The sequence below is a fragment of the Pelophylax lessonae genome (genome assembly GCF_965119305.1).
Source record: "Pelophylax lessonae genome assembly, chromosome: 2".
NCBI lineage: Eukaryota > Metazoa > Chordata > Amphibia > Anura > Ranidae > Pelophylax > Pelophylax lessonae.
In genome coordinates, this window is record NC_138769.1 from 86,120,977 (window position 1) to 86,136,526 (window position 15,550).

At 42.0% G+C, this 15,550-nt stretch overlaps 1 protein-coding gene across 1 annotated transcript in view; it reads right to left on the reverse strand.

Moving 5' to 3' along the window:
- The window catches only part of MRPL39 (mitochondrial ribosomal protein L39), a 213,157-nt gene that overhangs the window by 14,258 nt on the left and 183,349 nt on the right, over positions 1–15,550 (reverse strand). The window contains exon 9 of the mRNA XM_082247091.1: positions 5,590–5,637. Within this exon, the coding sequence (XP_082103217.1) occupies positions 5,590–5,637 (48 nt within the window). The remainder of the gene's footprint in view (positions 1–5,589; positions 5,638–15,550) is intronic.

The following is a 15,550-nucleotide window of genomic DNA, read 5'->3' on the forward strand; positions in this document are numbered from 1 at the left end:
TGGAATGGCACAGGGAAAAAGTATTGAACACATGAAGAAAGGGAGGTGCAAAAATACAATCCTGCCCCTTATCAAATTAATATCAGCTGGTTTAGTCTCAACTGATGGCCTATAAAAAGGTGTCTCATTATCAAGGGGTCACACAAGAAACATCTCATGATGGGTAAAAGCAAAGAGCTCTCTCAAAGACCTTCACAACCTTATTGTTGCAAAACATACTAATGGCATTTTTTACAGAAGGTTTTCTAAACTTCTGAATGTTCCAGTGAGCACTGTTGGGGCCATAATCCAGAAGTGAAAAGGACATAATTTCACTGTAAACTGGCCACGATCAGGTGCTGCTCGCAAGAATTCTGACAGAAGACTAAAAAGAATGATCAGAAGAAGAGGTGTCCAAGAGCCAAAGACCACTTGTGGAGAGCTTCAGAAAGACCTGGAATTAGCAGGTACAATTGTTCAAAGAAAACAATAAGTAATGCACTCAACCACCATGGCCTGTATGCACGCCCACCACGCAAGACTCCATTGCTGAAGAAAAAGCATGTTGAAGCTTGTTTACAGTTTGCTGCAAAACATTTAGACAAGCCTGTGAAATACTGGGAGAATATAGCCTGGTCAGATGAGACCAAACTTTAACTCTTTGGATGCCATAATACACACCTTGTTTGGAGGCCAAATGGCACAGCACATCGCCCCAAAAACACCATACCAATAGTGAAGTTTGGAGGTGGGAACATCATGGTGTGGGGCTGTTTTTGAGCATACGGTACTAGCAAACTTCGTGTCATTGAAGGAAGGATGAATAGAAAAATGTACCAATACATTCTTGATAAAAATCTGCTGCCATCTAACAAGATGATGAAAATTTAAAGAGGGTGGACATTTTATCAAGACAATGATCCCAAACACAAAGCCAAGGAAACTCTCAATTGGTTTCAAAGAAAGAAAATAAAGCTGTTAGTATGGCCCAGCCAATCACCTGACTTGAATCCAATAGAAAATCTATGGAAAGAACTAAAGATCAGAGTTAATAGAAGAGGCCCGCAGAACCTTCAAAATTTGACGACTGTGGAAGAATGGACCAAAATCACATCTGAGCAATGCATGCGACTAGTTTCTCCATACAGGAGGCGACTTGAAGCTGTCCTTACCGACACAGGATTTTGTAGGAAGTATTAAATAAATTTCAGTTAGCGTGTTCAATACTTTTTTCCTGAGTCATTCCACTTTATTACACATAACCTAATTTCTGAATTAATTTGTTTTAGTTTCATGGGTTGTTACTGACATATGCTGAAAATGTCATGTCATTAGCACCTTTAGAAATATATTTACCTAGAAAAATGGTGACGTGTTCAGTACTTATTTTACCCGCTGTATATAGGCAGGCTGAATGTACCCAAGTTGATCAATCGATCAAATTTGGTACAACCATCCATCTTGATTTCCCAAGCGATTATTGCAAGCGACTGTAATAGCCACCAGAAAAAATCATTGTCTTTTCCCTGCAGGGATGGCTTCCCCTGCCCCACGCCCCGTGGGAGAAGAGAATGGCTTCGCGAGAGGGGTTATCCTGTCTGTTTTGATGGGGGAATCTAGAGAATTTCTTTCCGCAACGCGCGGTTGGCGGAAAGAAATTTGCACTGTTTATGGCTGGCTTTAGATGGCAAATGCTTGTTTAGGCTGGGTAGTACTCTTCTCCTGTGTCCTGTTTTGTACAGCAATGTACATGTGTATACTTCATAAAGGAATTACAATAAAAGATAAAGGTCTAGTTGCCTTGTATGATTCAGTACAGTCCCAGTTTATCTTGAGCTCCGAGTCACATTTCTTTTACAGGAGCTTGGATAGCATCACTGCCTCATAAAAAGGTACAACTGATGCGGTCTGACAGGCCTTGCTCCGCTCAATCACGTCTTGTTTACAGACATGGCGATTCTTGTAGTATTTCTGCCTTCTAGCTATTGTACAGGGATTCTGCAGTCTGAAATGTAATTGAGACTCACTGAAGAAAAAACAGCACAGAATTATTTACTGGCTGAATCCAACCTTCTGATGCCAATTACAGAACTGTACTGGCATCTGTCATTCATGGGCCAAGTCATAATAATCATTGTTTGTGTAACCATTGATCTGACAGAACTAGAAATAGTTATGCCCTTGGAAGTGAACTGGTTGCATACTGGCCATAGAAAAAAGTGTACACTCGTTTTAGACTGAACGACTGATTTCACTTTGTGTGGGAGAAAGGTATCCTAGAATGTTAAATTTTAACATATTCAGGCAGTCTACACAATGTCATTTATAGCAGTCTTGATCAGTTGCCTTTGGCTTTTCATACATATGGTGGTCTTCTTAGGTCTGTAAACCAAGCAAATCCCAGTATAATAGCTCCTGTTCGTTTTTCTAATATTGTATAACCTAGGCATGTTTGTGATTTAACGGGGATTACTCCAGCCCCCCTAATCACAGACAGCAAAGAACGTCTGTGTATGCTCCTATATTTACTTAGAATTCCAAGTTCTGTGCGATAGCCCTATAAGAATGCAAGGATCTGCCACATGTTCCTGCAAAGTCTTCAGCAGTGTTCTGTGCTCCTTTGGGTTCTTGCCCTGCTTTGAGTTTCTACTTTCTACCTTTGACTGTGCTGCCTTTCCAACTGTCCCAACTTCAGACTGCAATTGTAAAATGCACTCTACTTGTTATCTTTTACTAAGGCTGGCCATAGATGGTTCAAATCTCACCCAGTTCAGCAGGAACCAGCCGAGATTCAAACCATTTATGGGCAGGCTGCATGATACCAAGTTGATTGATCAACTTTGGTACAACCAGCCTGCTGGATTTTGCATACGATTATCATTAGCGACTGGTATAGCCGCTAGAAAAAAATTACTGTCTTCTCCTGGTCGAAATGACTTCCCCCTGCCAGGAGAATACAACAACTTAGTGGGAGGGACTCCCCTGTCAATGGCTCAGTGGAAGGGACTCCCGTCAACACTGTCTGTGTTTGTGTTGATGAGGGAATTGAGTTTCTTTTGTGCAACCACGGATTGAATAAGACATTTGCTCTGTGCATAGGCTGCTTAACATGGAATGCTTGTTAATAATTGCTGACCAAAGAACTGTAAATACAAGCAGCCTGGTCATCATCCTGGGCATTAAGATCACTTGTCCTAGCCTCAGGGCCTGCTGTTTTGTGCTCCCAGTTTGCTCCATTAAGAATCTACACCATGTCCACTTTCATGGGTCCTTTTGTCAGACAGAAAAGCAGGGGCTGCCACATGCCACTTAAAAAAAAACACGCACCAGGTAAGTGGTGTCCTCCCTATGACCAAAGCAACGCATTACTGGTCCAAATGTGAATCTGACCACCTCTGTCTCCAGAACTAAGTGCTGCTAAAAAAACAACCCAATGGTGGCTGCTAGTAAGTCTTATTAAAAAGCCTTGACTAATGATAGAAGCCACACCCACCCCTCAACCATCAATTAAATAAGTTTATTGCTGGCCTGCTAAGCCACTCTCATTGGACAGGTGGACATAAGGAAGATGGGGCTTGGTGTCAAGAGTGGGCAAAGCTTTGCATGGCTTAGTGCCCAGTTAAGAGCTCTAGACCTGCATATTAGAGGTAAAGCAGTTCTAGTCAGGTAACAGAACAGACCTTTCGGGACAAAAAGTGTTAATCAGCATCATGCTATTAAGGGAAACACTTTTAGTTTAGCTACACTACTTCCAGTAAAGACAGTATGGGGGTCTTGGTTCACTACATAAGAAAAAAAGGAAAAAAGCATCTTAGCCAGTGGTCTCCAAACTGCAGCCCTTTGCTTACCTTTATCTGGCCCTTGGGGCACTATTCCTCCCACTGACACAAGACACTATTCTATCAACTGACAACAATGGGCCTCAATTTCTCTCACTGACACCAACAACAGGGCACTGTTCTGCCCACTAATACCAGGGATGGGGCACTATTCCTCCCATTGATACCAACGATGGGGCACTATTCCTCCCATTGATACCAATGATGGGGCACTATTCCTCCTAACGATGGGGCACTAATCCTCCCACTAATGCAAATGATGGGGCACTATTCCTTCCATTAATATCAATGATGGGCACTATTCATCCTAACGATACCAATGATGGGGCAATATTTCTTCCACTAATGTCAAAGACGGGGCACCATTTCTTCCACTGACATTAATGATGGGGCATTTTTCCTACAACTGATTTCAATAATGAGCACTATTCCTCCCACTGACACCAACGATGGGACACCATTCCTTCCATTGATATCAATGATAGGGAAATGATACCAATGATAGAGCACTATTCCTCCCACTAAAATCAATGACGGGGCATTATTCTTCCCACTGACATTAATGATGGGGCATTATTCCTCCCACTGACCCCAACACAAACGATGGGACACCATTCCTTCCATTACTTTCAATGATGGGGCACTATTCCCCTTCCCCCCCCCATACGAAATGCGTTGGAGTTTATCGTCACTGATGCCAGGAAAACTTCCACTCCCACTGACCCCAGTCTGGCCCCTCTAAAGTCTGAAAGACAATCAATTTGCCCTTTAGTTAGAAAGTTTGGAGACCCCTGATCTTAGCACATGACTAGAATTTTTTAATTAAGTGATTTTGAAATTTTTATTAGTGGAAGGTTTAAAATGGATTTAGCATTAAAATTGGAGATCTAACTATTTTGCAGCAAACCCACCCTAAAAATGTTTAATTATCCATTATTCTCAACTTTGAGAGATGTTGACTCCTTGCATATAGCCTGGGCCTAGGATCCAGGGACTATGCAGAAAAAGGGACCGGTATAAAGGCGAGAACTGTCAGTAATATTAATTTATACATGAACAAGACAGGTTCTCTTTAATTTAAAAATTGTCTCAAAATGCATTAGTGTAGGTCCTCATATGACTCTGTAAAGGCTAATTTTTCTGATTACCACGCTATGTGCATATTATTAAACAATGACATCTTTCACATTTTTTTTTGCACAAACAGTAGGTTGCTGTGAGCTGCACTGTTCATAACAATGAATTTAGCATAATTCCACTGCACAGCTGTGCTTTTTCCCGTATAGGTCTTCCACAGTTCCCTGATCAATTTCACAAGTGTGAATAATCATTAAAAACCAGAAATAAAGCAGTAATTAAATTTAGCTAAGCATACAAAAGAACTCAGCCTACATTTTCAGAGGCAGAAAATATGAATACAGGCTTAAAATACCATTAACCAAAAAAAAAAAAAAAAAAATTCTACTACAATTCAACTCCGAGCCGTTATTTGGGTAGCTGTAGAGATTTTATATTTACTTTATTGCTGACTGTCTAATTTTACATGCCACAGGCTGTAAACTTGAGGAATTATCCCACTGCAGTCCGCTTTTGCCTATAACAAAATGCACTAAAGGATCTGCAATAGTCTGGGCCATTTTATGAGCAAGTTTTTCCTAATTCTCCTCCACGGAAGTTTATTTCATTAGAATGTTTCATTAATCCTGTGCAGCAAAGGTGTCACGAGATGCCGGTGTACTATACATTTGCAGTGCATTGTGGGTGAGCTTACCAGCTTTTGGGCTCTTATTCTCAGTTTATTCCAGACTGTGTGATGAGCCTGCAGCAGAATAAAAGTCACAATGAGTCACATTAGATAATTAAAAAGCAACAGAAACCACACACTAAGAAAAACAGTTTAATGTAGTTGTTTCAATGGGTCCTTATGTGTTAGACACTCAATCCAAACTGCTAAATACATAACTAAAACAATTGCATAGGCAGATCGTTACACAAGGGAGAAGTCTTCTCTGGCAAGGTAATCAGAGGGTTTCCCTACAGTGGACCATGTCCACATTCCCTGTAAGGCCTCGTTTACACGGACGTACTATAGCATACATACAAAAGCTATATGTTGCACACTGGTATAGTCAGAATATCCATAAGGAGCAGGTGGATTTGAGGGTTAATAAAAAAAATAAATTGTGCTTCCATATAAACCATAGAGTAACATTTATTATGTGGCCAAGAATAAAGCACACAGTCTGAATAAAAACACGGTCATGTAATATAAAAAGTGAAAAACCAGGTCTCATCCAGCCTCAAAACACTTGATAAATGGATTCCAAAAAAAATCTATGGTTCTGGGAGCCCAGCCATAGCTCTAATTACTCGAGGTGGTGCTACCCAAAAATATAGGGAGGGTGCTCTCAGAAAAATGTATTAACCAAAAAACCAAGAAGAAAACAAAAAAGAAACGTGTAAACACCAAACAGCTACCTCCTCATAATTTTATTAAACAAGTAAAAAGATATACAGCATCAAAAACTCCAGAGTCCACCCTCTCTCTAATTCACCACCACAATCAAAACCAACATGACCCTTCCATACACGATATCCTCAAACCCCTTCCTCTTAAAAAGTAGTGCGGCCCTCCCACCCGGGGCTGGGACAAGCCTACCCTAAAAAGACCCCCCTAGAAACCCTGCTATGAGCACATGCATGCTAATGGGATCTGTATCCTGTAAGAGTCATGGGATTGGATGACCAGACTCTTACTGGAACTGCACCATTAAAAAACCACAGTGGGAGAATACAGTGCACACCCTAATCCCATGGGTCCCTTAATGGCATCGGACTACAGTGCCTTAAAAAAAGTATTCATACCCCCTTGAAATTTTCCACATTTTGTCATGTTACAAGCAAAAACGTAAATGTATTTTATGTAACTGACCTACACAAAGTGACAAATAATTGTAAAGTGGAAGGACAATGAGAAATGGTTTTCCAAATTTTTATACAAATAAATATTTGAGAAAGTGTGGCTTGCATTTGTATTCAGCCTCCTTTACTCTGATACCCCTAACTAAAATCTAATGGAACCAATTGCCTTCAGAAGTCACCTAATTAGTAAATAGGGTTTGTGTGTAATTTAATCTTAGTATAAATACAGCTGCTCTGTGAAGCCCTTGAGGTTTGTTAGAGAACCTTAGTGAACAAACAGCATTAAGACCAAGGCTGCTGGGCCCGCAATTTGCCTTCCCCAGGGGCGAATGGGCACGCGCGCCCCTGCTAGCAGTCCAGGCAAAGTAACATACAGGTACATCGTTTTGCGGGACAGAGCCGACCTGCCGCAGTATATGTACCGCGGCTGGTAGGCAAGTAGTTAAAGCAGGGTTAGGTTATAAAAAAAAAAAAACCCCAAGCTTTGAACATCTCACGGAGAACTGTTTAATCCATCATCCGAAAATGGAAAGAGTATAGCACAACTGCAAACCTACCAAGACATGGCCGTCCACCTAAACTGACAGACCTGGGAAAGGAGAGCATTAATCAGAGAAGCAGCCAAGAAGCCAATGGTAACTCTGGAGCAGCTGCAGAGATCCACACCTCAGGTGGGAGAATCTGTCAACAGAACAACTATCGGTCATGCACTACACAAATCTGGCCTTTATGGAAAAGTGGCAAGAAGAAAGCTATTTTTGAAAGAAAGCCATAAGAAGACCTGTTTGCGATTTGCAAGAAGCCATGTGGGGGAACACAGCAAACATGTGGAAGAGGGTGCTCTGGTCATATGACACCGAAAATGGGATTTTTGACTTACCAGTAAAATCCATTTCTCTGATATTCATTGATGAACACAGCTTCTGATCTTATTAACCATTGGGTTATACTGCCCCCTACAGGAGTAGGACACTAGGCAGAAAAAAAGTCTGGCTATGCCTATGGGCAGTCCCAGGGGGTATACTCCCCCCTCTCTGCTATAGGTACTCAGTTTTGTTACAAGCAGTGTCAGAAGAAAATACAACTAGAAAGAGGGGTGGGTGTTGTGTCTGTCAATGAACATCAGAGAAATGGATTTTACGTTAAGTCAAAAATCCCATTTTCTCTTTCGTTCATTGACGGACACAGCTCCTGATCTTCTTAACCATTGGGACGTCCCAAAGCAGTGTTTAACATGAGGGGTGGGAACAGCAAAAAATGTCCAAGGCTAAACAGTAGCCAACTAGGCAACAGGAGCTTAACCAAGACCCCTTGAGCCCATCTGAAAAAAACAATACACCCTCAAAGAGGACCAAGTCCTCTAAACAGCAGCGACCCGAGGAGCAGAGGTGAGACCAAAGGGTAACGCCACAAACTGATAATGCTCCTCTACCACTGCAAAATGGAGGAAGCGCTGGTGACCAACACATATTGGAATGTGAATGTAAACGTCCTTGATGTCGATGGAGGCAAGAAAATCCCAGATGAAGGGAAGCCACCACCGTGCGGATGGACTCCATTCTGAACTTCTGCACCCGCACAAAGCAGTACAGCACCTTGAGGTCCAGAATTGGACGCACCTTGCCTTCCTTCCTGGGGACTGTAAACAGGTATGAGTAAAACCCCTGAAGTTGGAATGGGGACAATCACCCTTTGAAGTAAAAGGTCTTGCACCGCCCCAAAGACAGCCTTTAAGTGGACCAGGGACAGATGCACGTTGGAAGGAAAGAACCTTTCCGGAGGGCAAGAATGAAACTCGATCTTTTAGCCAGACCGTTTGACATCGTGGACCCACTTGTCTTGTACCAGGGAAATCCACGGATCCAGGAACCAGCAAAGACATCCCCCCACCCCAGATCACTGTGATGGTGCACCTTCATGCTGAAGGGGCCTTGTTCGCGGATCTGGAGAAGCCCGCTCGTGACTTGCCAGACCAAGTTTGCTTGGATCCGCCAGGGTTTGAACACTTGTCAGTCCACCCTAGGGGACGAAAAAACTTCTTATGAGCCGAGAAGGAGGGCCCACTTCTATGACAAAGCTCCTTGCCCTTAGTAGCCTGTGGAAGAAAGGTACTCTTCCCCCCTGTAAGACCTTTAATGATGTCATCCAGGGTAGCACCAAACAGGTGATCTCCTTGAAAGGGAAGATAAGTCAAGGCCTTTTTAGAAGTCTGGTCCGCAGACCAGCATTTGAGCCAAAAGACCCGCTGAAGGACCACTGTCGAAACAGAGGGCTGAGCCACTAGATGAGCCACATCCAAAGAGGCATCACAGTTAAACTGCAGTCCCTTGACCAGCTGGTCCATAAGCTCAGCAAAGGCAGGCGGGAGCTGCTCCCCCTCCAGGTCATGGCACAAAAGCTTAGTCCGTTTAGAGTCTGAGTACCAGGGCAATGGTGAATATCGGCCTCAGTGCCGAACCAGCTAAGGTGTACATATTGCGGGCCACAGCCTCTGCCTTCTTGTCAGCAAAGTCCTTAAAGGCCAGGGAACTCTTCAACCGGACTCATGGTTGCCTTGTTTAATATGGAAATCGGAGGGTCCACCACCAGAGGAACAGTCAACTTCTGAAGTGACTCCGCAAAGGGGTTTCGCCTAGCAAATCACTTAGGGACCCCAAGGGAACACTTTGGTTGTCCGAAACTCTTTAGTGAGAATTCTGTCAAAATAGGAGAAAGGGAACACCTTCGCCACTCTGGCTTTTAAACTTGGAGACGGGGGGGAGGGCTCAGAAGTAGAATCAATCAGGAGGGAGCAGAGGACTGAAGGCAGTTGTAGGGTCAGCAGCGACAGTAGGTCCACAACGTCAATTGGCAGGTCTGTGCGGGAAATTCTCAGACCATAAAACATAAAAGTGTACCGCTAAGAGTATTAATGATCACAAAATTGATAAATAGTGTCCAAATGAATGAAAAAAAACTACTAATCACAATGATGTTTATAATGAAGAAAAAGAGTGTCCAAATGAATGAGTCCCAATATAAATGATATAAAATGAAATCATAAATCCACGTGCACAATATTGCAAGAAGTGATTCAACCCGTGACACCCAGGGTATGTGAAGGAAGGGAACACCTCGGTGATGGGATATGTTAAGCAGCTTACCAGATTTCCTTGGCTGCTCAACTTAATGAGTCAGCCTCTCCCAGCTATTAATCAAGACCGCTGAAGATCCGGTGTTAGAGGAATGCTTAGTCGATGCAAGTAGACCACTTCTCAAAAAACATGTAACAGATCAGTGTAGGGTTCGTGCTCCTCAATAATTTTCATCAAACATAAATGAATATGTGGGAAGAAAAGAAAGCGAAGCCCATAGCGTAATCCCGTTTAAAAATAATATTCCACTTTATTAAAAAATATTACTCACAATGTCTCAAGAATAAACAGGCTTGTCAAATCGCTAGAACCTGGGGATGGAGATGCGGCGTCCCGCGAACAATCCCAAGTAGCAAAGGATAATGAAGGCCGGCTATTTTCCAGGGGGCGTGTGGACGTTGCGTCTGGAGTCGACTCCAGACGCAACGTCCACACGCCCCCTGGAAAATGTTTGATGAAAATTATTGAGGAGCACGAACCCTACACTGATCTGTTACATGTTTTTTGAGAAGTGGTCTACTTGCATCGACTAAGCATTCCTCTAACACCGGATCTTCAGCGGTCTTGATTAATAGCTGGGAGAGGCTGACTCATTAAGTTGAGCAGCCAAGGAAATCTGGTAAGCTGCTTAACATATCCCATCACCGAGGTGTTCCCTTCCTTCACATACCCTGGGTGTCACGGGTTGAATCACTTCTTGCAATATTGTGCACGTGGATTTATGATTTCATTTTATATCATTTATATTGGGACTCATTCATTTGGACACTCTTTTTCTTCATTATAAACATCATTGTGATTAGTAGTTTTTTTTTTTCATTCATTTGGACACTATTTATCAATTTTGTGATCATTAATACTCTTAGCGCTACACTTTTATGTTTTATTGTTAATTTGAGTCACTGTTGGTTGATTTTGTGTTGGCTGCTGACATATATTTAGTAATTATTTATCATATTAGCGCGGAAATGCTTTCTATTTTTTATAAATTCTCAGACCAAACAGGAATAAACATAACCGCCAATCGCGTTTAACTTCTGTAAAACTAAGAGGGGTATATGCGAATGCCAGGAGCCTAGTTAATAAAATGGATGAGTTCAAAATGTTAGTACATGAGGAGGACATAGACCTTGTGGGAATAACAGAGACTTGGTTCGACCCCTCACATGACTGGCTGGCCAACATCCAAGGGTATTCGGTGTACCGGAAGGACAGGGTAGGAAAAAGAGGGGGAGGGGTATGTCTCTATGTCAATAACAATATAAAGGTGATAGAAAGGAGTGACATTACGGATGGGATGAGCATGGATTTAGAATCTGTGTGGGTTGAACTCCATAGGGAAGGAGAAAAGGGGATAGTAATTGTGGGGGTTTGCTATAGGCCACCTAAACAAGGGGAGGAGGTAGAGCTGGAATTTTTAGCACTAATGGGTAAAGTGGCAAAATTGGGATCAGTCATCATATTGGGGGACTTCAATTATCCTGACATTGACTGGGATGAGGGGATTACACACTCACAGAAGGCCCGTCTATTCACGGAAACATTACTGGATAATTACATGTCACAGTTGGTGGATTCCCCTACCAGAGAAAACGCAGTCCTGGATCTATTGATCACTAATGACCCAGACATAATCTCGCAGGTAGGAGTCCAGGACAACCTGGGCTCTAGCGATCACAGGATGATCACATTTAGTATAAATAACAATATAACAAGGCAAGTAGGGAACATAAGAACTCTAAATTTCAGAAGGGCAAACTTTCCAAAATTATACTCCTTGATGGAAAGGGTAAACTGGGACCAAACCCTGGGATCACTGACCACAGAGGATAAATGGGAATGCTTTAGGAACATATTAAGCAAATGCATCTTGCACTGCATTCCTATGGGAAATAAATTTAGAAGAGACAAAGCCAAACCTGGCTGGCTAAGCCGTAGCGTCAAAAACCTTTTAGGGGAAAAAAATTGGCCTTCAAGAAATATAAATCAGAGGGCACAGTATCGGCTTTCGAGCAATACAAGGAGGCAAATAAGAAAAGTAAACAAGAAATCAAGATGGCTAAAATCAACTTTGAGAGACAAATAGCGGAGGATAGTAAAAAAAAAAACAAAGAAATTCTTTAAATATATCAACAGCAAAAAAACTAAGGCAGAGCATATTGCACACATAATTAACGATGCTGGGAGGATGGTTACAGAGGACACTGAAAAAGCAACCGTGCTGAATGCTTTTTTCTCGTCAGTCTTTACACAGGAAAAGGAGGGGTACACTGACCATGACTATATGGTTAGTAGTAATACACAGGACTTGCCACTATGGCTAACAGAGGGTGAAATCAGGGAAAGGCTGGATAAACTTAACACAAACAAATCACCAGGCCCGGATGGCGTACATCCGAGAGTACTCAAGGAACTCTTAAAAGTAAGCAAAAGAAATGGTCTCACATGGTTCCATGTAAATACCTCTATCCCGATTCATACTAGAAAAAAGAGAGAGGGTGCCCTTGGGGTGGGACTTTAAATGAGGTATATACATTCAGTGACCATAGTACAAAGATGGTAAAAAAATATGACAAATTTTATTGATGTAGTTGCATATGAATGATGACAACAATAAAACAACAACACAATGGGCATGCGGCATAATAGCATCAACAATACACATGAATAACAATATCGATAAAAATATGGGTTGCACTCATATATTGTAGTAACTCGACGCGTTTCGTGAGTCTTCAGTAAGCTCACTCATCAGGAGTATATATGAGATAAATTGTCTAAAAATGAATGAGACAGTAAACAACATGTTACTATATATGATTGAGGAGTGTGATATTGTAACATCTGTACATGAACAGAAATGAAAAAGATCACACTCACATGACCCAAAGATAGATGGTGGATGCGTGCTCTCACGATGCGGGGGCTGCCATGGTCTAACCCGGGAGCTGACAGGACTTGAACCATTGGCGAACACGTTGGGGAGACAGGAGAGGAATCAAGATTGTGGAAAATGAAGCTTCTGCTTGATAGCAAAGTATGGGCTGAAAATAAATGAATATGCATCTCAATGGAGTATATAATTGCATTGTTTGTATCACTAAGTGATATCCAAATGATCAGGAAGGATAGGTATAATTGTATAATAAACTGCATAATGAGTCAGTCCAAGCAAATATTGTATGAAGCAGGGACCAGTTGCCTCTAGAAATATAGAAGGATCAAGATAAGTATAATTGTATAATAAACTGCATAATGAGTCAGTCCAAGCAATTATTGTATGAAGCAGGGACCAGTTGCCTCTAGAAATATAGATTGTATTGTATGTAGTTCAAAATTAGATTTAAAGGGTAAGATACTATATCCACTTGGTGATACATAAAAAGTGAATGGGGTGTGGTAAAAAAAGGGGACCAAGGTGAAAAGAATAAAAATAATATATAAGAAGCAGAGTGGAACCCAAAATAAATGGTGATGGGTGATGATAAACATATGGTGATTAGTGAATCCACTTGGGAATAGGTGAGAAAGACAAGGAAGGATGAGCCTCAGAAAGGGTGAAAAAACTAAAGGGATGCAGGGGAGGTGAAACATCATGAAAGGACCCAAAGAAGGAAAGAAAGCGAAATGGCAGCAAAAGAGATTGTGAAAGGAGACCTCACCTGAAAACACAACGCATAGGCACCTGGCTCTGGTCCTTTCAATTATACTTATCTTGATCCTTCTATATTTCTAGAGGCAACTGGTCCCTGCTTCATACAATATTTGCTTGGACTGACTCATTATGCAGTTTATTATACAATTATACCTATCCTTCCTGATCCTTTGGATATCACTTAGTGATACAAACAATGCAATTATATACTCCATTGAGATGCATATTCATTTATTTTCAGCCCATACTTTGCTATCAAGCAGAAGCTTCATTTTCCACAATCTTGATTCCTCTCCTGTCTCCCCAACGTGTTCGCCAATGGTTCAAGTCCGGTCAGCTCCCGGGTTAGACCATGGCAGCCCCCGCATCGTGAGAGCACGCATCCACCATCTATCTTTGGGTCATGTGTGAGTGTGATCTTTTTCATTTCTGTTAATGTACAGATGTTACAATATCACACTCCTCAATCATATATAGTAACATGTTGTTTACTGTCTCATTCATTTTTAGACAATTTATCTCATATATACTCCTGATGAGTGAGCTTACTGAAGACTCACGAAACGCGTCGAGTTACTACAATATATGAGTGCAACCCATATTTTTATCGATATTGTTATTCATGTGTATTGTTGATACTATTATGCCGCATGCCTATTGTGTTGTTGTTTTATTGTTGTCATCATTCATATGCAACTACATCAATAAAATTTGTCATATTTTTTTACCATCTTTGTACTATGGTCACTGAATGTATATACCTCATTTAAAGTCCCACCCCAAGGGCACCCTCTCTCTTTTTTCTAGTATGAATCGGGATGGAGGTATTTACATGGAACCATGTGAGACCATTTCTTTTGCTTACTTTTAATAGTACCCGGGTGGAAGACACCCATGCCCGCTTTCGGTCCCACACGGTCCCCTTGTGACACACACAGGCCTATGGCTGCATACAATTTTTACCCTATTTTATTTATACAACCCATGGGTTGGTTGTGCGCCCTCTGGTGGTGGCTGTGTATCTCTCCCGGGAGCTGTGATATACGAACAGGAAGTCTAGTCTCCCTGGCTGCCCCCTCCCCTTCGAGGGCGGGGCCACCTGTATATCAGCACCATGTCCTTCCCCCCAACGTACGAGCACCGTCACAGGTGCACGTATGGTTTGGTGGGTGAAATCCATCTGAGGCTGCGGTTGCCAGCACAAGCTGACTTCTACCGCTGGACAGCATGGATGCACTGGTTGCACCCCTGCCTCCACCATCCTCCACATGGCGTTCTAGGACCAGAGCCAGGTGCCTATGCGTTGTGTTTTCAGGCGAGGTCTCCTTTCACAATCTCTTTTGCTGCCATTTCGCTTTCTTTCCTTCTTTGGGTCCTTTCATGATGTTTCACCTCCCCTGCATCCCTTTAGTTTTTTCACCCTTTCTGAGGCTCATCCTTCCTTGTCTTTCTCACCTATTCCCAAGTGGATTCACTAATCACCATATGTTTTTTTATCATCACTCATCACCATTTATTTTGGGTTCCACTCTGCTTCTTATATATTATTTTTATTCTTTTCACCTTGGTCCCCTTTTTTTACCACACCCCATTCACTTTTTATGTATCACCAAGTGGATATAGTATCTTACCCTTTAAATCTAATTTTGAACTACATACAATACAATCTATATTTCTAGAGGCAACTGGTCCCTGCTTCATACAATAATTGCTTGGACTGACTCATTATGCAGTTTATTATACAATTATACCTATCCTTCCTGATCCTTTGGATATCACTTAGTGATACAAACAATGCAATTATATACTCCATTGAGATGCATATTCATTTATTTTCAGCCCATACTTTGCTATCAAGCAGAAGCTTCATTTTCCACAATCTTGATTCCTCTCCTGTCTCCCCAACGTGTTCGCCAATGGTTCAAGTCCTGTCAGCTCCCGGGTTAGACCATGGCAGCCCCCGCATCGTGAGAGCACGCATCCACCATCTATCTTTGGGTCATGTGTGAGTGTGATCTTTT